Source organism: Artibeus jamaicensis, unplaced genomic scaffold (genome assembly GCF_021234435.1).
Source record: "Artibeus jamaicensis isolate MK-2021 breed Jamaican fruit bat unplaced genomic scaffold, CSHL_Jam_final contig_843, whole genome shotgun sequence".
In the NCBI taxonomy this organism is placed as follows: Eukaryota; Metazoa; Chordata; class Mammalia; order Chiroptera; family Phyllostomidae; genus Artibeus; species Artibeus jamaicensis.
In genome coordinates this window covers 254,107-276,547 of record NW_026521982.1, presented here as the reverse complement: position 1 = coordinate 276,547, position 22,441 = coordinate 254,107, and the positions used below count along the sequence as shown (strand labels likewise).

At 42.2% G+C, this 22,441-nt stretch overlaps 1 gene segment (V, D, J or C); it reads right to left on the bottom strand.

Moving 5' to 3' along the window:
• Positions 1 to 1,455: 1,455 nt before the first annotated feature.
• LOC119046057 (immunoglobulin heavy variable 1-2-like) lies at positions 1,456 to 18,256 on the bottom strand. The segment is given in 4 exon segments: positions 1,456 to 1,484; positions 2,745 to 2,920; positions 17,739 to 18,069; positions 18,156 to 18,256. Coding segments are annotated over 4 exon segments (600 nt in total).
• Positions 18,257 to 22,441: the final 4,185 nt, after the last annotated feature.

The window sequence follows — 22,441 nt, the reverse complement described above, 5'->3', positions numbered from 1 at the left end:
TCTGCCTGTGCACACAAGGTGGGCAAACTGGTCCTGTTCCTCAAGTCATGCAGATGAGACTCACAATGGTTCTCTGCCCACAGTCCTAAGAGAGAGTAAAGGGTCCTTGAAGGTCACTACTGAATGTACCAAGCAGACACCTCCTTCAGCCTGGAACTATCACATGGCCCCTCCAGCAGTCACAGATTCTGGTCTTTTAGCAATGGCACTGCTCCCTGCCTGGGATACTGCTATCAGAGTTGCCTTGGTGGACAGAATCCCCTCAATTTCCCACCACCATGTGCTACATGGTCTCCCAACTACATATCTGTTTTTGTGGAGTGGAGACCCCTTCATAAGCTGAGACCCCATAATCCCAGAAGGAGGAAGCTCCCTGGTGCCATATTCCTTGGACTTACAAGTCACAGCAACTCTGGGAGGGGGCTCACTCTCTCCTTGTCTCCTCCCATCTTTTTTCCTCTTCCTCTTTATAAAGTTTCAGACCAGCTATATTTCAACTGGTTTTTCAAGTTGACTACTCTGGTCTGAGCATGTGCATGGAGCTTCAAGCTTTCTTATTGGCTAATGTGTCTGTAACATAAAATCCAATCTTTTTTTTCCTTAAATTTTTATTTTATTTTATTTTATTTATCTTTAGAGAGGAAGGGAAGGAGAGGAGGAGAGAAACATCAATGTATGGTTGCCTCTTTTGAGTCCCCTGCTGGGAACTGGCCCACAACCCAGGCATGTGCCCTGACTGGGAATCGAACCTCGATTGTGTGGTTCGCAGGCCCACACTCAATCCACTGAGCTACACCAGCCAGGGCGAAATCTAATCTTTTAACAGAGGTGGACTTTGTTTATTTGTATCCTGTCAGTTGGAGGGAGAGGAGCCCATGAAACAGTCAAATCTTGTGTGTCACACTTCTGTCCTTTTTAACTGACCTTGTTGTGTTGAATGTTTATGAAACAGAATTCAGTATCTCATCTGTCTGTTCCACTAACAGAGATGTGGGTCTTCTAAGGAGAGAAAACAAAGTAAGGCATGGCTCTGAGAATGTAGGAGGTGAGGGGAACCCCCAGATCCTGGCAGAAAATGACATCTCCCCATGCTTTCCTGTTCTGCAGAGGTGGGGCTCAGCTGACAAGCATCCAGGTTGTTCTACAGAAGGCCCCTGGGCTGTCTCTGTGCCCTCTGTGCATAATAGCATGTGGCCGTGTGTATAAGGCCCATGCTGGTCTTTGTTAGAATCACCTAATTATTGAGAATGTCCTTGGAGATTTTGAGTGTGCTCTTCAGAGATGAGTTGTAATACTTATAATTGCCCCACCAAACATCTGAGAGCCACTCATGTGCCCTCCTAGTAGGAAGACAGATTCAGACAATACCTGTGCCAGTAGTGCTCACTGAGAACCCAGAGAAGGAGCAGGTCAGTGTGAGGGTATGTTGGAGGGTCTCATCAGCCAAGGGCCAGACTACTGCAGGGAGAACTCAATCAGAAATCCTGTGAAGAAAGAACAGGAACAGGTGAAGCCACATGACAACAAACAGCAGAAGTCTTTTCATCCCTGAGGATGTCCCTGACTGGAGCACTTACAGGAAGGGTTGGTCAGCAGGAGGAAAATAGACCACAGTGTGTTTATGGCAGGAATGAAAGGAGTCATTGACTCAACCCAGTACCCAGCTTTACAATCAAGGGTGTGTGGGGCTGGGTGAGATTTTCAGTTACTCTCATGATTTTGCCCCCTACAGAAACTCAGGACTCTGCAGTAGGGAGCAAGTCTGCGCTGGAGGAGCAGGGAGACCTGAGCTGTGGGGTCCAGGTCTGGTCTCACTGGGCACAGATGCACCTTTGACAGCAATGAGAAGGGAAACCCAGATGGGTTTATACCCCATGATTTGGACCATAAGAATGAACTCACAGGGGAGAGATCCTCACAAGGTTCTGCAGAGACAGGAGGTGAGCTGGATTTCATGAGCCTGGGGACATTTATATGTCTTTCTTCTGTGTACATTTCTGAGCTCAGAAATGGCAGGCAGATCTCCTCTGCCCCTGCCTTGGATTCCAGGAATTAGGGGAAAAGAGAGGGGAAGGATATCGTGGTCTGGACCCAGAGGCATTCTACTGATCTGAATATTCTGGTAGTTTTTCTATGAATAGTGATATACTACACTGGGATGGAAAGTTGGATATTTAAGGTTCTCCAGTGCAGGTAGTAAATAAAAATATTCAGGGGATGACCTGAGACAAAACTATTGTGGCAAAACTGCCTCTTTGTTGTAGTTTTGAGGCACACAGGCTGATGACCCTCAGCCAGGCTTGCTTCTCTGAGACAAGGCTGACTGTCTGCCACACAGCAGTCATCCCTAGCATGTTGGAAATGTTGGCAGCACCAATCCCACTAACTTATTGCCCACAGATGAGTCTCTGCAAGAACACCCTAGGCCTGAGGACTCCCATATTTGGGGAGGAACTGAGACACATAAACCCTCCTCAGTTCTGTGTGCACAGACTTCTACTGCCAGGTCCTCAGAATGCAGGTAACAGGTGCCTGTCACCCAGTTTGGTGTCCACACTCACATCCTGATGTCTGTTATGTGACACACTAAGGACTTTGAAACTTCGAGGTGTGTCCATGTCATGACTACTGTCAGTGGAGTAGCAGAGTAAATGTTGAGCACAGGGGACAAACTCACTATCTACAGACAGAAATCCACTGCCCATTAACAAGCTCTTTAATACAGCTCCTGGGAGCTGCCCTACCAATACCCGGGGTCGCTGTCTTGCAGGGTGGTGCCTGAGGTCTTGTAGATACATGCAATGGAGAGAACAGCACAGCTTTGTCCTCCTCATGCTGGGACAGGACAGATGTGGCCTCACCGTTTGTGCTTCTACTGGGATTGAGTGTCAGCTTGATATCTGTAAGTGTCAACTGGCATCTGTAAAAAAGATGCCAGCTCTGTTAGATATTTTCACCACTAATATTAATATCACTACCCACCTTGGAGGCAGGAAGGTCCTCTATAATGCCTCACCTCTGATTAGATCAGGAACAGCTGCTCCAAGCCTGACATGTCACACCTGGGACAGGTCACCAACTATCACCCCAGTGTCTTCCCTACCACACTGAATTATTTAGATTTATTTGCTTTATTGCCTTTTATTATTTTATTGTTCTTCAAGTATAGTTGTATTCATTTACCCCCAACCTCTCCCCCAACTCCAGCCAAACACTCCTCCATCCCTTGCTTTCACCCCCCTTGTTTCTTTCCATGTGTCCTTTATACTTGTTTCTGAAAACCCTTCCCTGCATTACCCCCTCCCATCTCCCCTCTGGTTGATGTCAGATTGTTTTTAATTTCAATGCCTATAATTATATTTGTTTGCTTTTTTCTTTTGTTGATTAGGTTCCAGTTAAAGGTGAGATCATCTGGTATGTTTTCTTAAGTGCATGGCTTATTTCACTTAGCACAATGCTCTCAATTATTTTTTAATCCCAAAAAACACTCTGCTCCTATTCTTTGCATGAACAAAGACTTGAATGCAAAATAATGCACCCTGGGTATTCAGTAATATTTGTTGGATGAATTAAGTAATAAACTCTACCTGCCTGGATATAAGTTATTGAAGAGTCACCAGAAATTGGAGGAAGCATCTCAAGAAGAAAAATCTGAGCCCATTGTTTAGAACCTGAAAATTTGGGCTGACCTATTACAGGTCAATAGAGGGGAAAAGACAGATACTGATGTCCAGAGCCAGGGAGTCCCACATTCATCAGGCGGCCTCCGGCTCCTTGGTTTGAATTAATGTACACAGGTCAGTCCTGGCCATAGGGAGACTATGACTCTGTATGGAAGTTGATGCACATTGTTGTTCATCAAGAAGAATTTATAACTGGTGTGCATATGTTGATGTGGGTTTAGAAGGGCTACTCAGATGTGCTCATCCCTGGGAAAGAAAATGTTAGTTCTACTGGAAAAAAAATCTGTGACATTGTAGATATTAATAACCTCTTTGGAGGGACACAGATCTGGTCATACTGACAGTGTGTAGACACCGTTTGGTCATATAAGAAAATAAGTAAAGACAGAGATGACATGCCTTTCAAGATTACCAGTAAGGGACACACCCGGAGAAATAAACCTTCATGATGAGAGGGAGAATTAGAAATGCAGGAGGCTTGTGTTGAGGAAATGGAAATGTTTCATCTCACCATATATCCCCTACAAAATGATCAGAGTATAAAGTAAGAACAGAGTGTGACCCTAGAGCACATGGACCTTGTTTTGGAGGAGGTGGAGTGTCTGTGAGGATCATTTGGGACACAAAAGTGTGAACTTTACAGAGAAGCAGACAGTACTTCCATGTTTTGTCTCCTCAGTGGAATTTGTTGTAAAATGTGTGCAGCTTCACTACCTCATTTCTCTTTTATTCTCACCAGCGGTATCCAACCTGTGGCCTGTGGGCCTCATTCATCCCAGTGTGGCTATGAATATGACCCAACACAAAACCATAAATTCACTTAATACATTATGAGATCTTCTCCATGGATTGTGTGGCTCAATGGATTGAATGCTGACCTGATAATCAAGGCATCCCAGGTTCAATTACCACTCAGAGCACATGACAGCATTGACGGCCAGGTCCCCAGTAGCAGGAAAGCAAGAGGCAGCCACACACTGACTCTTCCTTCCATGTCTTTTCATTTTCTTTCCCTCTCTAAAAATAAATTAATAAATTCTTTAAGACAAAACATTATGAAATTTAAAAAATTACATGTTGCTGAACTCCTTGAATTTGATCTTATCTGAAAAGCACTTTATCTGTCTTCCCATTCTAAATGAAAGTTTTGCTGGATAGAGCAATCTTGGTTGTAGGTCTTTGGATTTCATGACTTTTGGATTTCAATACCTCTTTCCAGCCCCTTCTTGCCTGTAAGGTCTCTTTTGAGAAATCCACTGACAGTCTGATGGGGACTCATAAAATAAAGGGGGGGGTAATGGTGGGGACGGGGGGGTAGGGTGGAGGGGAATGAAGGGGGGAATAGAAAAACTGTAACAGCATAATCAATAAAAAATAAATTAAAAAAATTACATGTTGCAAAGAATTTAATGTGTGGATCAGGAAAATTCTTCTTCCAGTTTGGCCATGATACACCAAAATACTGGACATCCCTGGAGCTAGACAATGTGGTAAAATGAGGTTAAACAATGGAGACTCAAGAAACACAGTCATGACTGGATATCCTTAGGTAAAAATGTAGTTGGAGATTGGGGAGTGTGTGATTAAAGTACAGAAATTTGCTTATGAAAATACTTTTTAAATATTTTATTTATTTATCTTTAGAGGGGAAGGGAAGGAGAGAGGGAGAGAAATATCAATGTATAGTTGCCTCTCAAGCATCCCCTGTTGGGAACTGGCCTGCAACCCAGGCATGTGCCCTGACTGGGAATCGAACTGCGATCGTGTGGTTTGCAGGCCCATGCTCAATCCACTGAGCTACACCAGTGAGGGCTGCTTATGGAAATTCTTAATGCAAATCAATATGTGAAATGACCGATATATGCCTTGGCTGGTGTACTCAGTGGGTTGAGTGCTGGCCTGTGAACCAAGGGGTCACAGGTTCTATTCCCAGTCAGGGTAAATGCCTGGGTTGTGGGCCAGGTCCTTAATAAGGGGCACATAAGAGACAACCACACATTGATGTTTCTCCCCCCTCTCTTTCTCACTCTTTTCCTCCCTCTCTAGAAATAAATAAATAAATAAATAAATAAATAAATATCTTTGAGAAATATCAGATATAAATAAAACCTTATTAATATGAAGAGCATAATTTCACGTATCTATTGATTAAAGAATAAATAAGTTAAGGGGAAAAAGGGGGAGGGATTTGGAGGAACAAATAGGAAAGACACAGGGACAAGAACTAAGGGCGGTGGAAATGGGAGGGAGGTGGGGAGCAAGGGGCGGGGGAGACTGGGATGGGAAAAATAGACAAAAAAACTGTACTTGAAAAATAACTAAATAAAATTTAAAAAAAGAATAAATAAATCATTCAAATACTCTTTCATTACTTAAGCTGGTGATTGTCACTTTATGAGTGTAAACTCTTCATCATTGAAGTGGGTGTAAAAGCTTTATCCTCATCATCATGATATGTGTCCATGTGGTCCTGTGCTGTAGTTGTAATCATGGAGCAGAGCAGGGATTAAGTTGGGACCCCTGTGTTCATCAATAATAAATTTGAGAAGAATCATCTCTTCTCCTCACAGTCCCAATTCATGTCTATATAGAATATTTGGGAATGCTGTCACCATGTCTATACATGGTGGAAATCCACTAAACTTGTACCTGCTGCACAGAGTGTATCAATGTGCAAATGGGAAAAGAAACTCTGTCCATGGGGATACATTAACATAAATGGTAAATGAATCCCTTCTAAACTCACACACATTCAGGATTGTCATTTTCTTATGTCGGAATTTTCCTCAGTGTTTAATTAATTCAATTCCTTTCCCTTTTTTAAAGAAATAGCCGCACATAATATATGGAGTCACTCAGAAAAGAAAGCACTGTCTTCAAAATTTACCCATGCACCAGGTTCCAGGGAAGGCCAACACACCTGTGTGGTTTATCTGGGACAGGCAGGTGTCATGGCTACATTCCATAGTTGGGCTCACAATTATGAAGTCTCCTTCAGAAGAATTTCAGTACAAACCATCAATTTATTAGAAAGAGATTCATGGGGAACTTGGACCGGATACTGTTTGTTGATGAATTGCACATCAATATTAAACATGGAGGCTGTTAACCAGAATGAAGTAAAATAATGTTACTTTTAAAACGAACTTTTAGAGGATGCTGGGAAGATGGTGACGGAGTAAGATGGAGCTGATACTAGCTCCTGTACTAATGGGTGAAAATCCTGGCAGATCTATAGAGAAACGGCTCAACAAACCATCGATTACCCAGCATTTATGAAATTAAAAGACCAGAGATTGTGACTGACACTGAAACACCAGACGGCGGTAGAGTCAGCTACTGGAGCTGGGTCTCACGCGGCCCCTGTGCTGCCGCCAGAACAACAAGCCTGGGAGCCGGGGAGTCAGGTAGAGAAGCCAGACACTCCAAGCCCCTGTGATGGTCCGGGAAGACAGAGGAGTCAGGAACCGGAGCGGGGACATTCTCGGCCCTTGTGCCGATGCCATAGCTACTGGCCTGGGCAACGGAAGGGTCAGTTGCAGGAGCTGGGACACCAAAGGCCCCTGTGATGCCGCCATAGAGACAGGCCTGGGCCCTGAGGAGCCAGCTACGGGAGCCGGGAAGTTCTCAGCTCTAGTGCCGCTGCTATAGCGATGGGACTGGACACTGGGGAGTTAGGTATGGAAGCCGGGACTCTCCAAACCCCTGAGACAGCCCTGGGCGGCAGAGGAGCCCTCTACGGGAACTGGAACGCTCTCAGCCCCTGTGCTGCTGCCATACCAATGGGATTGGACGCTGGGGAATCAGGAACGGGAGTTGGGACATTCTAAGCCTCTGTGCCACTGCCATAGAGACAGGACTAGACGCCGGGGAGTCAGGTACGGAAACCGGGACACTCCAAGACCCTGTGACGGCCCTGGGCGGCAGAGAGAGCCAGATATGGGAGCTGGGACATTCCCAGCCTCTGTGCCGCTGCCATAGTAACAGGCCTGGGTGCTTGAGGAGGCGGCTACTAGAGCCATGACATTCAGCAGTGGTAGGCAACCAACGCAGGGACCAGCGCGAAGACCAGCATGAGTGTAGGTGGAGACGAAGAACATCAAGAAACTTCAAGGAGTCTGCACCACCGAACTTCATAAGGATCATACCACAGAAGTTTACACCATAAAACCAGTGTTTCAGAACAGATCAATTTTGGAAGCAGAGGCTAACAAGAAGAGTCTCAAACAATGGGAAGACAGAGAAACAATCCCCAAATGAAAGAAAAAGCAGAAACTTCAGAAAGAATGTAAGATGAAATAGACGCTGATCAACTATCAGACAGTGAATTCAAAGCACTGGTTATTACGAAGTTCAAAGAGCTCACAGTGAACTACCAGAAACTACAGGGGAACTATAATGATCTCTCTGCAAACTACAGCAACATCAAAAAGTAAATGGAAACTATCAGCAAGAGACAAGAGGAAATGAAGAACACAATTTCCGAATTGAAGTACACAGTAGAAAGTTTCCAAAGTAGGATAGATGAAGCGGAGGATCGGATTAGTGAGTTGGAGGACAAGGTAGAAAGCATCTCACAGAAAGAGCAAGAAAATGAAAAGAGGCTCAGAAAGAATGAAGAGGGATTAAGAGAAATGCAAGACAATATGAAACGTAATAATATCCGAATAATAGGAATACCAGAAGGAGAAGAGAAGAACAAGGGATAGAAAACGTATTTGAACGAGTAATGAGAGAAAAGTTTCCTAATTTGATAACAGAAAAAGTCTCACAAATCCAGGAATCACAGAGAGTCCCAACCAAGAGGAACCCAAGGAAACCCACTTCAAGACACATCATCATCAAAATGGCAAAATTCCAAGACAAAGAGAGAATCTTAAAGGCAGCAAGGGATTCAATTCCCAGTCAGGGCACATGCCTCAGTTGCAGACCAGTTCCCTGCAGGCCAATTCCCAGCAGGGGACCCATGAAAGGCAATCATACATTGATGTTTCTTTCTCTCTCTTCCCTTCCCCTCTAAAGATAAATAAATAAAATCTTTAAAAAAAGGCAGCAAGGGAGAAAAAATAAATTACATACAAGAGAGCCCCAATAAGGTTAGCTACCGACTTCTCAATGGAAACACTTCAAGCAAGAAGAGAATGGCAAAAAATATTCCAAGGAATGAGAACCAGAGGCCTACAACCAAGGCTACTTTACCCAGCAAGGCTCTCAATCAAGATAGATGGCCAAATAAAGAGCTTCCAAGAAAAAAGAAGTCTAAAAGAATATGCCTCCACCAAACCAGCTCTACAAGAAATACTAAAAGGACTGCTTTAAGGGAAGGAAGGATAAGAGGGAGACAGAAAGGAACACAGGTACAAAAATGGCAATGAATAAGTACCAATCAATAATAACCTTAAACGTAAATGTGTTAAATGCTCCAATCAAAAGACACAGAATAGCTCAATGGATAAGAAAGCATGACCCACACATATGCTGCCTACAAGAGACCCACGTCAGGACAAAAGACCATCACAGACTAAAAGTGAAAGGCTGGAAACAAGTTTTCCAAGCAAACAGACAAGAAAAAAAAAAAGCTGGGATAGCAATTCTCATATCAGACAAAATAGACTTCAAAAAAAGGCTATAAAGAGAGACCCAGAAGGTCACTTCATTATACTGAAGGGAAGAATCCACCAAGAAGACATTAACATTGTAAACATATATGCACCAAACATAGGTGCACCCAAATATATTAAGAAAATCTTAGAGGACTTCAAGAAAGATATTGACAGCAACACAATTATAGTAGGGGATTTGAACACCCCACTATCAAAAATGGACAGATCTTCCAAACAAATGATCAACAAAGATATTGTGGCATTAAACAACACCCTAGATGAAATGGACTTAACTGATATAGATATAGATATATATATAGAGGCTTTCATCCCAAAGAAGCTAAATACACATTCTTTTCAAATGCACATGGAACATTTTCAAAGATAGACCACACGATAAAACACAAAACGAGCCTCAAAAAATTCAAGAAAATTGAAATCATACCAAGCATCTTCTCTGACCACAAGGGACTGAAATTAGAAACCGACCCCAAAGAAAAAAACCCAAAGCACCCAAAAACATGGAGACTGAATGGTATGCTATTAAACAATGAATGGTTCAAGAATGAAATTAGGGAAGAAATCAAAATATTTCTGGAAACAAATGAAAATGATCTCACAACAACCCAAAACTTATGGGACACAGCGAAAGCAGTCCTGAGAAGGAAGTTCATAGCAATACAGGCCTACCTAAAGAAGATAGAAACATTTCAAAATAACAACCTAACCTTACGCCTGCAAGATCTCGAGGAACAGCAACAAAGACAGCCCAGAGCAAGTAGAAGGAAGGATATAACCAAGATTAGAGCAGAATTAAATTACATAGAAATTAAAAGCACAATTTTAAGAATCAATGAATCCAGGAGTTGGTTCTTTGAGAAGATAAACAAAACAGACAAGCCTTTAAGTAGGCTCATCAAGAAAAGAAGAGAGAGGACACAAATAATCACAATCAGAAATGAAACAGGAGAGATTACAACTGATACCACAGAAATAGAAGGGATTGTAAGAAATTACTATGAAGACCTTTATGCCAAGAAATTTGAAAACCTAGGGGAAATGGACACATTTCTAGAAAAATACAATCTTCCAAAACTCAGTGAAAAAGAAGCAGAAAATGTAAATACACCAATAACAGCAAAAGAAATTGAAGCAGTAATCAAAAAACTCCCATCACACAAAAGCCCTGGTCCAGATGGTTTCACAGGAGAATTCTACAAAGCATTTAAGGAAGAGCTAACCCCTATTCTCCACAGACTATTCCAAAAAATCCAGAAGGATGGAAAACTCCCAAATTCTTTTTATGAAGCCAGCATCATCTTAATTCCAAAACCAGACAGAGACACAACAAAGAAAGAAAACTTCAGGCCAATGTCGCTGATGAACATAGATGCCAAAATCCTCAACAAAATATTGGCAAATTGCATGCAACAATATATCAAAAAGATCATACATCATGATCAAGTGGGATTCATCCCAGGGATGCAAGGATGGTTCAATATTCGCAAATCAGAAAACATAATACATCACAAAAACAAAAGCAAAGAGAAAAATCACATGATCATATCAATAGATGCGCAAAAAGCTTTCCATTAGGTACAACACCCATTTATGATAAAAACACTCAGCAAAGTGGCAATACAGGAGCATTTCTCAAAATAATAAAGGTCATATATGAGAGACCTACAGCCAATATCATACTCAATGGGAAAAAAACTAAAAGCTTTTCCACTAAGATCAGGAACAAGACAAGGATGTCCACTTTCACCACTTCTATTCAATATAGTATTGGAAGTTTTAGCCACAGCAATCAGGCCAGAAAGGAAATAAAAGGCATCCAAATAGGAAAGGAGGAAGCAAAACTGTCACTGTTTGCAGATGACATGATAGTGTACATGGAAAATCCTATAGACTCTACCCAAAAACTGCTCAAACAAATTAATGAGTTTGGCAAAACAGCTGGTTATAAAGTCAATATCCAGAAATCAAAGGCATTTTTGTATACCAACAGTGAATCAGCAGAAGCAGAAATAAAGAGAAAAATTCCATTTGATATAGCAAAAAGAAAAATAAAATGTCTGGGAATAAACCTAACCAAAGAGGTAAAAGAACTGTATGCAGAAAACTACACAGCCCTGAAGAACGAAATCAAGGAAGATACAAACAAATGGAAACATATACCGTGTTCATGGATTGGAAGAATTCACATCATCAAAATGTCCATACTACCCAAAGCAATATACAGATTCAATGCAATACCTATTAAAGTACCAATGGCATATTTCACAGACATAGAACAAACACTTCGAAAATTTATATGGAACCATAAACGAGCCCGAATAGCAGCTTCTCTTTTGAGAAAGAAGAACAAAGTTGGGGAGATCACAATACCTGATATCAAACAGTATTACAAGGCCACTGTAATCAAAACAGCCTGGTACTGGCATAAAAACAGGCATATAGACCAATGGAACAGAACAGAGAGCCCAGAAATCAACCCAACTCTCTACAGTCAATTAATATTCAACAAAGGGGGCAGTAACATAAAATGGAGTAAAGATAGCCTCTTCAACAAATGGTGTTGGGAGAACTGGACAGCTACGTGCAAAAAAATGAAACTCGAGCACCAACTTACACCATACACCAAAATAAATTCAAGGTGAATAATAGACTTAAATGTAAGTCGTTACACCATTAAAGTCCTAGAGGAGAACATTGGCAAGAAAATCTCAGATATTTCATGCAGCAACTTCTTTACTGATATGTCCCCTAGAGCAAGGAATGTAAAGAAAAGAATAGACAAATGGGATCTCATCAAAATAAAAAGCTTCTACATGGCTAAAGAAAACAGTATTAAATTAGGAAGAAAACCAACTGTATGGGAAAACATATTTGCCAATGATACCTCAGACAAAGGTTTAATCTCCAAAATATACAAACAACTTACACGACTCCACTCTAAGAAGACACCCAGCCCAATTAAAAAATGGGAAAAGTACTTGAACAAACACTTCTCCAAGAAGGACATACAGAACATTCAGAGACACATGAAGAGATGCTCAATATTGTTAGCTGTCAGAGAGATGCAAATTAAAACCACAATGAGATACCACTTTACACTGGTCAGGATGGCTATCATTAACAAAGCAACAAACAACAAATGTTGGAGATGTTGTGGGGAAAAGGGGTCCTTAGTTCACTCATGGTAGGAGTGCAGACTGGTACAACCATTATGGAAAACAGTATGGAATTTTCTCAGAAAAATAAAAATCGACCTGCCTTTTGACCCAGCAATTCCACTGCTGGGATTTTATCCTAAGAATCCTAAAACATCAATATCAAAGAACCTATGCACCATAATGTTCATAGCAGCACAATTTACAATAGCCAAGCGTTGGAAGCAACCTAGGTGCCCATCAGTAAATGAATGGATCCAAAAATTGTGGTACATATACACAATGGAATTCTATGCTGCAGAGAGAAAGAAGGAGCTACTACCTTTTGTAACAACATGGATGGAACTGGAAAGCATTATGCTGAGTGAAATAGGCCAGGTGCTGAAAGACAAATACCATATGATCTCACCTTTAACAGGAAGCTAAACAACAAAACAAACAAGCAAGCAGAAAAAAAAAGAAAAAAACAAAGACACTGAAATAGAGAACAAGAGTACAGTGACCAGAGGGGAGAAGGAAGGGAAGTTAAGGGGAAAAGGGGGGAGGGATTTGGAGGAACAAATAGGAAGGACACAGGGACGAGAACTAAGGGAGGTGGAAATGGGAGGGAGGTGGGGAGCAAGGGGCAGGGGAGGCTGGGATGGGAAAAATAGACAAAAAACTGTACTTGAAAAATAACTAAATAAATTTTTTAAAAAAAACAACGAACTTTTAAAAGAAAATGTTACTTTTAAAAGAAATTTATGAAATATTTTTTATTTTTTTAAAAATATTTTTCAACTAGTTTTCTGTCTTTTACTCTAATCCCAGCCCACGCCCCAGTGCTCCCCACCTCCTTCCCATTTCCACCCTCCTTAGCTGTTTTCCATGTGTCCTTTATACTTGTTCCTCTAAATCCCTCCCCTTTCCCCCTGAAATTTCCTTTCTTCTCCCCTCTGGTCACTTTCCCCCTGTTCTCTATTTCTGTGTCTTTGATTCTATTTTGCTTGCTTGTTTCTTTTGTTGTTTAGCTTCCCGTTAAAGGTGAGATCATATGGTATTTGCCGGTCCTATTTCACTCAGCATAATCCTTTCCAGTTCCATTCATGCTGCTGCAAATAGTAGGAGCTCCTTCTTTCTTTCTGCTGCATAGGATTCCATTGTGTATATGTACCATAATTTTTTGATCCATTCATTTACTGATGGACACCTAGGTTGCTTCCAACTCTTGGCTATTGTAAATTGTGCTGCTATGAACATTGGGGTGCATAGGTTCTTTTGGATTGGTGTTTTAGGGTTTGTAGGATATAATCATAGCAGTGTAATTGCTGGGTCAAAGGTAGGTCCATTTTAATTTTCTGAGAAAATTCCATACTGTTTTCCATAGTGGTTGTACCAGTCTGCAATCCCACCAACAGTGGACTAGGGTCCCCTTTTCCCCACAATCTCTCCAACATTTGTTGTTTGTTGCTTTGTTTATGATAGCCATTCTGACCAGTGTAAAGTGGTATCTCACTGTGGTTTTAATTTGCATCTCTCTGATAGCTAGCAATATTGAGCACCTTTTCATGTATCTAGATGCTCTGTACGTCCTCCTTGGAGAAGTGTCTCTTCAAGTCCTTTTCCCATTTTTCAATTGGGTTGGGTGTCTTCTTAGAGTGGAGTCGTGTAAGTTTTGTATATTTTGGAGATTAAACCTTTGTCTGAGGTATCATTGGCAAATATGCTTTTCCATACAGTTAGTTGTCTTTTTAATTTAATAGTGTTTTCTTTAGCCACGCGGAAGCTTTTTATTTTGATGAGATTTTATTTGTTTATTCTTTACTTTATATTTCTTGCTCTAGGGAAACTTCTGTCTTGCGTAAAGTCATCCCAGACATTGGAAGGTATTGCATTTCTTAGGGCTTGGCAATCAGGACAAAACCAGAAAAGAAACAGAGGTCTGGGGAGCAGTGTATGGTGCGATTCTCTGGGGAAAAACGGGTGCTCATATCTCTCGGAAACCTCATCGCATAAACCATCTGAGGAAGCCTGCAAGTGCTCATCCATCCCGTAGACTGGAATAATGTGAGGGTGGAAGTCAGTACAAAAACATATTGCACAGAAGCTAAGAGAATGCTCTAAGAACTCACCATGCCAAACGAACAGACTTAAGCTGGGTTCTTATCCCATCTGAACCCTCAAATGATTAATCTACACAGAAAACCAAAGTAATTGGCGTGGCATGTCTATGTTGTCTATGTTTAGCATATAATTTTAAGTAAAAAGGAATGGAAATCTCTATAGATGCCAACCTTACTCAGATATTAGATTACTCAAAGCACCTGCTGGTTTGAATCAGATAATTTCACATGACTCTTGTTAAATTCTCCTTTCAATCTGCATACATTGCATAGACACACTGGTATCATCTTCAGTCAACATGAGTGTGAAAACTTTCAGATAAAGCATAGGTTGTTTCCTTCTTCTGTGTTACAGAATCAACAAATCCTGAGCCAGTGGTGAAGGTGAGACGCTGAGTGCTCAAGGGTCCTGTCGATGATTTAGATGGTTTTGTCTGCTTAACTCTCCAAGGCTTGTGAACCTGTTGTATTTATTGTATGTTTGTTTCTGTGACACCTGGAGCTAATTCCCTGACAGAATCTTGTTGCCCATTCACCTGACAGAAGCTGCTTGAACTTGCATTTCCTTCACTTACACATGGAGCGAGAGATGGGTGAGCATCTGTTTGTATAAATTTGTCACAAACCAGTGTTGTGTTGCCAGAACACACACACCTAAAGGTCACAACCACCCACAATCTCTGCAAAGAATGAAAAATAACATTTTTACATAAAAATATTTTCAGGTTCATTTTCTTTGAACTGCTGTGTCCAAAGTCCCTCCCACTCTCACTAGAGGTCCCCCTTCTTCACCCCAGTTTACATCAGTTGTCCTTTGTTACATGTGAATAGAGATAATCATGCATTCAGTGGCTTTCACTCACGACTGTCCTCTGCCCTACTGCATTCAGACAAAAAAAAAGTAAAAACGGTCTATTTTGTATACCCCTTCATGTCATCCACAGATTAATGGTGATTTTTCTGCTCCCTCTTGCTAACAGGCTCTGTGGTTTTCATTCACTGAGTTCTACATATTGCATTGAACATGACAGGGAATTTACCCTCGAACCTCACTGGAAGATATTTTATCAAGTGTTTCAATAGCAAATGCAGCAGTGAAACTCCATAAAATTCATCTTTGGGTTTAATATTACATGAAAAGAACTACACGCAATTCTATTCAATTGTAAGGTTAGTTTATTAGGGCTCCTTAAATTCACAGTCTTCATAGATTTGGGGGAATCCTGTCATCTTTGGAAGCAGATATCCAAACTAAGGCCTTCCAAAATCTGATGCTCTTGGATGGAGAAAGATACCACCAAAGACTTTGGACCAAGACCCTGATCTATCTCTATCATCATCATTATCACCGGTGGGGGCAACTTTGCCCCCAAGTCCCACCATCTGCCACAGATGAAAGTAACACTACCAAGACATGATCTGCTTGGGGAGGAGAGGTGGCCAGTTTCTCAGAGGAAAAAGGCCAGAAGCCCCTTCCTCCAGGGGACTTTATTGAGTTGTAATACACAGGAATACAGCATAGCAAGTATTAACCAGTAGATAACATTTCAAAGAAATCTGAGGGCTTAGTCTGAGTCAGAGTCTGTCAGGAAAAAGAGTTGAAGAAACTTTGGGAGACATACTCATTTCCTTCTCAGACCTTTAACATATGAATGGAAGCACTCTTAGCAAAGCAAGTTTCACAGGACTTTTAGGAATTCATTTTTATGCCTAATTTACCCTGGATACCACTGTAGCAAGGCAACTAGCTGTACCACCTCCCCATCACAGGTTTTCAGGCTTAAGTGGATTAGAGCCAGGAATTGCTTCTCTCAGAGGACATGGGGACTTGGGCTATGTCAAAATAGCAAAGGGGTGAGGGTTCATTACTCCCTCTTTGTCACAGCCCCCCCCCTCGAGTCCTTCCATGATGGCCTCCCAAGTGATCCTGTCTGGCTTAGGTTGCCCCTCTCTCTGAGGAGTCTTACCTATCATGGACATAAACAATGCTTTGGGGGTAGGGGTAGTAAGCCAAGGCAGCATTTGCTACCAGAGACAAGCTTTATCTCCTGCGGCTCACATTCCGGAGATCGCTCAGTATGTCTTATCCATGGGGGTAGTTACAATTCCTGAAACCATGCAGAGTGTTACCCAGCAATCACCATCATTATCATCAATCATCTTCATTTTCATTTGCTTACTTATAATCATTCTTTTCATTTTGTATACATTGTGGTTGTCCACACAAAATGACTATTTTTTCCTCATTGTTCACCTTTTATTGTTGATAAGTGAAATGGGTAGTCAGACTTGATTTTATTTCATGTGTCAATGTTGGCATCTGATGAGTCATTCCTGCCCCTTCCCCATCTGTCCACATAGGAAATCTGATAGGAAAGCCTGCCAGCCCCCCTTTAGATGTCACTGGGAGATTGAAACCACACAATACCAGTAAGTAGAAACCCCCCACTGTCTCGTTATCAACAGAATAAAAACCTGAATCAGTCCTCTTTCCTGGCTCTATGAAAGCACATCTGACTTGCTGAGGACCTTTCCCAATCCTTCTAGAGATTTAAAAATTGTGCACAATAAATCTTCCATGCCCCTTTGGTGTATGTGTTTTAGTCTCCAGTCTGGACATCCACACGAAGCTGTGTGGGTCACTGTGTCCTGTGTGGTGTCACCTATGCCAGTGCTGTGAGCATGATGCCGAGTCAGTGAACATCACCACCAAGGGCGTTTCACTTTCTGGCATTCATTTCATTTCATTGCCTCTAATGCCCACTGTCCATCATGAATGTGCCCTGGTGCTGGCCAGCTTGAACACTGAGGTGTGAGGGCTGGGCAACACTGTTAGGCCATTCAGATTCTCAGATTAGGTTGTGCTGACATGGGTCAGAAGGTGTAATGATTCATTGGAACCAGGCCAAGAATGCCTGAAAGAGACTCTGCCTTTGGTCCATGTGAGAATATTGTGTTTCTTTACAACCAACTTGTCAAACTCAGAGACTTCAGAGGTGAGTTCAGAATAAGGAACCCAGAGAGATTTGTTGAGGGAAACTTACAGGAAGAGGAAACCACACAGGAAACCAGCACAGAACTCCTCCTGAACATGCTCTTGAGAAGGTCCTTGTGTTCAGGGACCTTGAATCCCCCCTGGTGTTCACAGCCCTGCAGGGAGATTTGTGTCTGGGCTCATGCTTTGTTCCCTTCACTGTGGCTGTAGTACAGTAATACACAGCTGTGTCCTCAGCTCTCAGGCTGCTCAGCTCCATGTAGGCTGTACTTGTGGACTTATCTGTTGTCATGGTGACTCTTCCCTGGAACTTCTGTGCATAGTTTGTACCACCATTGTTAGGGTTAACTCTTCCCATCCACTCAAGGCCTTGTCCTGGAGCCTGCCGTACCCAGTTCATATAGTAGCTGGTGAAAGTATATCCAGAAGCCTTGCAGGAGACCTTCACTGAGGCCTCAGGCTTCCTCACCTCAGCCCCAGACTGTACCAGCTGTACCTGGGCCTGGACACCTGTGGAGAGGAGGTAAAAGTGTTTGGAAATCCCCCTTGCCTCTTCCTGTCCCCATCCTCAATCCAAGGACTGTGAAGTCCGTTACCTGTAGCTACTGCCACCAGGAAGAGGGCTCTCCAGCTCCAGTCCATGGTGAGATGCTGTGCCATCAGGACTTCTATAGGGGAGGGTGTGGCTATGGGTGATGTTCTCAGGCAACAGCGAGAGCCATATTTAACTAGTCTACCTCTTATCATCTGCATATTCATGAGATACAGAGTTTCATAGCTGAAGACTCGATACCACCTGACAGAAAGAAGAAGGCACAAATACCATGGTCTGTGGGAGTCTGAGACTCCATGTCTAATCAGTGTTTCAGGATATGTGTCCTGTGCCAGGTCCCTCAACTCTGTGCTGACATAGCTCCTTCCATTGAAGAACAAACCTGCACAGGACATGCTCCACATTTTGAACCCACTTTTGGGTGACATAGAGAACACCTGGATCTGTTCTTGGCTCATTACCTGAATGTCTTTTTCCTGTGTCTCTAAACGCTGTACCTAGTGAGTTACTGCAACCATCCTTGTTCCCCGGGTCCTCACAATTCAAATATAAAGAAGCCCCACAAATAACACTGTACTGTCATTTTATTTTATTTTACTTTTTATTTTTAAGCAGCATTTAATTTTTTTTTATTTATCTTTAGAGGGGAAGGGAAGGAGAGAGAGAGAGAGAGAGAGAGAGAGAGAGAGAGAAATATCAATGTATGTTTGCCTCTCGTGTGTCCCTTGCTGGGAACTGGCCTGCAACCCAGGCATGTGCCCTGACTGGGAATCGAGCTGCAGTCCTTTGGTTCACAGGCCCATGCTCAATCCACTAAGCTACACCAGCCAGGGCTGTACTGTAATTTTAATGTCTTATTGAGTTTGGTAAATTTGCTGACAAAATAGGATATTTACAGTCAACTGGTGTATAACTCTTGTTTTAGATGATTTCATGAAAGCAGAAAGATCCGGGGCCTCACAGTCAATCCCTACCCACTTATCTGCATTTGTTCCTGGGCAGTAGCCCTGAGCTTGTAGGACCTGCATGTCCCCTGCTTCCCATCCCATGTCCCGCAGGAGAGGTTCCTGTCTGGGCTCACAGTGAATGGACCTCTCAGGACCTCTTGTCTAGAATTAAAGACAGTACTCTGAATTCAGGATGCTCCCCAGGGACATCATATGCTATTATATCTCTAGGCACAGAGAACTGGCCTAACTAAGCCCCAGTGATTCACCAGGGAGCCATCAAACCTGGAGTCTATGAAGTCACAAGGGAGCTCCTTCCCTGGGGCTGGCAGATGCCCTGAATCAACCAATACCACATAACCCTGAAGTTCTTGGGAAGTGTGGGGTTCTCTAATGTCCTCTGGTTCCTCTGCCTGAAGGTCCCATCTGAGTATCCCAGTATGAGGACCTAATCCCATTGCACATCTACTGGTAAATAAATCACACACACACAGCTATTTTTCAACTGGTGCCCACTGTCCAAACCTCCAACTGCACCTGTTCCTCGGATGTGTCCTGATGCTGACCAGCTTAGACACTGAGCTGTGTGGGTCTGGGCTGTACTATTGGCTCCAGGACAGACTCAGACTTTTGTCTACAGGAATATTTTCAGAGACTTCAAAGGTGAGCACAGAATCAGGAATCCAGAGAGGTTCTGAGGGAAAGTATTACAGGAAGTGAAAACCAGACAGGAAATTTACCCAAACCTCCAACTGCACCTATTCCTCGGAGTGTCCTTGTGTTCAAGGCCCTTGAAGGCCCCATGGAGGTCACAGCACCTCCTATAGGGAGGTTTGTGTGTAGGCTTCCAGCGACTTCCCCTCGAAGTTTCTCTTTTTCAGTAATACATTTCTGGGCTGTTGGCTCTCAAGTTGTTCAATGTTTAAAACACCTGGCTCTTTCATACTTATTAATTTTTAGAGAAAGGAAAACAGAAAATGGAGAGGGAGAGAAACAACAATGTGAGGGTGCCTTTCACAGGTCCCCCACTAAGGACATGGTCTAGAGTCCAGGCATGTACCCTGACTGAGAATAGAATCAGGGACCCTTGGGGTTGCAAGCCAGCATTCAATTCACTGAGCCATACTAGCCAAGGATAAATACACTTGGCTCTTGGAGGTGTCCCTGGTGATGCTGGGCTGAAATGTCAGCATTGGGTTAGAGTCTCTACTTCCATCACTCTTCATAACACCAATCCACCCCATGCCTTTCCCTGGAGCCTGATGTGTCCAGTGCAGATGATTGCTCCTTAAAGAGCATCTAGAGGCAGTGAAGTTGAGGGAGAGCATCTAGGAGGAATTCACCAGTACTGGGCCTGACTCCTGCAACATGGGACAGAACATCTGGGGACAAGAAGCATTAGTTTTCAGTCATGTGCATGCATCACCATCCTATAAACCCTTGTCTGACACCTAATACAATCACCCTGAGGGCTTGTAACCAAGCATAGGACAACACCCAGAAGCATCATCTTCTTCTAGAGCACAGTTTTGCCTTCCCCAGAGACCTCATCTGTGAGAACTCACAGCCCAGTGGAGAATTTACTCCACAGCTGGAAGTGGAATTTGCATTTGGAACAGCCTCTTCCTTATAAGTGAGGAGAGTCAGAGGTCCAACACCCTGACCATTCAAGGACCTCAGTGAGGATGACTCTTCTCTTGAACTTGCTCTCCATACATATCACAGAGAGGGGATCAAATGGTTTATGAGATACATTGGAATTGGAGCAAATGATGGAATTGTCTTTCTGAGCATAAGAAAAAACGGTGTACTAGATAATTATGTAATACTTTTTAAAAATAATTTCATTGTTGTTCAATTATAGTTGTCTGTATTTTCTCCCCACTTGTCCCAACCATTCCCTCTAAACCCACCTCCCTCACTTTCTTCCACCCTCCCCCTTGATTTTGTCCGTGTGCCCTGTATAGTAGTTTTTGAAAACCCTTCTTCCCACTCTCCCTTACCCTCTCCTCCCTGGCTATTGCTAGATTGTTGTTAATTTCAATGACTCTGGTTATACTTTGTTTGCTTTTTTCTTGTGTTGATTTTGTTCCAGTTAAGGTAATATGTCTGTGTTATTTGTCTTTTACCATGCACCTCTTATTTCACTTAGTGTAATGCTCTCCAGATTCATCCATGCTGTCACAAAGGGTAGGAATTTCTCCTTTCTTTCTGCTGCACAGAATTCTATTGTGCAAATGCACCACAGTTTTTTTATGCACTCATTTACTGATGGGCACTTAGTTTGTTTTTAGCACTTGTCTATTGTAAATTGGGCTGCTATGAACATTGGGGTGCATAGGTCCTTTTGGATTGGTGTTTCAGGGTTTTTAGGGTATAATCCCAGCAGCAGAAATACTGGGTCAAAAGGCATATCAATTTTTAGTTTTCTGCGGAAATTCTATAGTGTTTTCCACAGTGGCTTCACCAGTCTGCATTCTCACCAACAGTGAACTAGGCTTCCCTTTTTGCCACATCCTCTCCAACACTTGTTTGTTGATTTGTCTATGATGGCCATTCTGACTGTTGTGAGATGGCATTTCATTGTGGTTTTAATTTACATCTCTCTGATGGCTAATGATGCTGAGCATCTTTTCATATTTCTCTGGATCCTCTGTATGTCCTCCTTGGAGAAGTGTTTGTTCAAGTCCTTTGCCCATTTTTTAATTGGGTTTTTGTCTTCCTGAAGTGGAGTCCTGTGAGCTTTTTATATATTTTGGAGATCAAGCCTTTATCTAAGGTGTCATTGGCAAATATGTTTTCCCATACAGTTGGCTCACTTTTCATTTTAATGCTGTTTTCTTTAGCCAAGCAGAAGTTTTTAATTTGATGAGATCCCGTTTGTATATTCTTTACTTTATGCCCCCTGCTTTAGGGGACAGATCCATGAAAATGTTGCTATGCGGAATGTCTGAGATTTTCTTGATGACGTTTTTCTCTAGGACTTTTATGGTGTTATGACTTATATTTAAGTCTTTTATCCACCTTAAATTTATTTTTGTGTGTGATGTAAGTTGGTGATTGAGTTTCATTTTTTTTGCATGTAGCTGTCCAGATCTCCCAACACCATTTGTTGAAAACGCTTTCTTTGCTCCATTTTATACTTTTTACCCCTTCATTAAATATTAATTAAATATAAAGATGGGTTTATTTCTGGACTTTTTGTTCTGTTACATTGGTCTATGTGCCTGTTTTTATGCCAGTATAGGTTATTTTCATTACAGTGACCTCGTAATACAATTTGGTATCAGGTATTGTGATCACTTCTGCTTTGTTCTTCTTTCTCAAAATTGCTTCATCTATTCAGGGTAGTTAATGTTTTTATATAAACTTTGGAAATGTT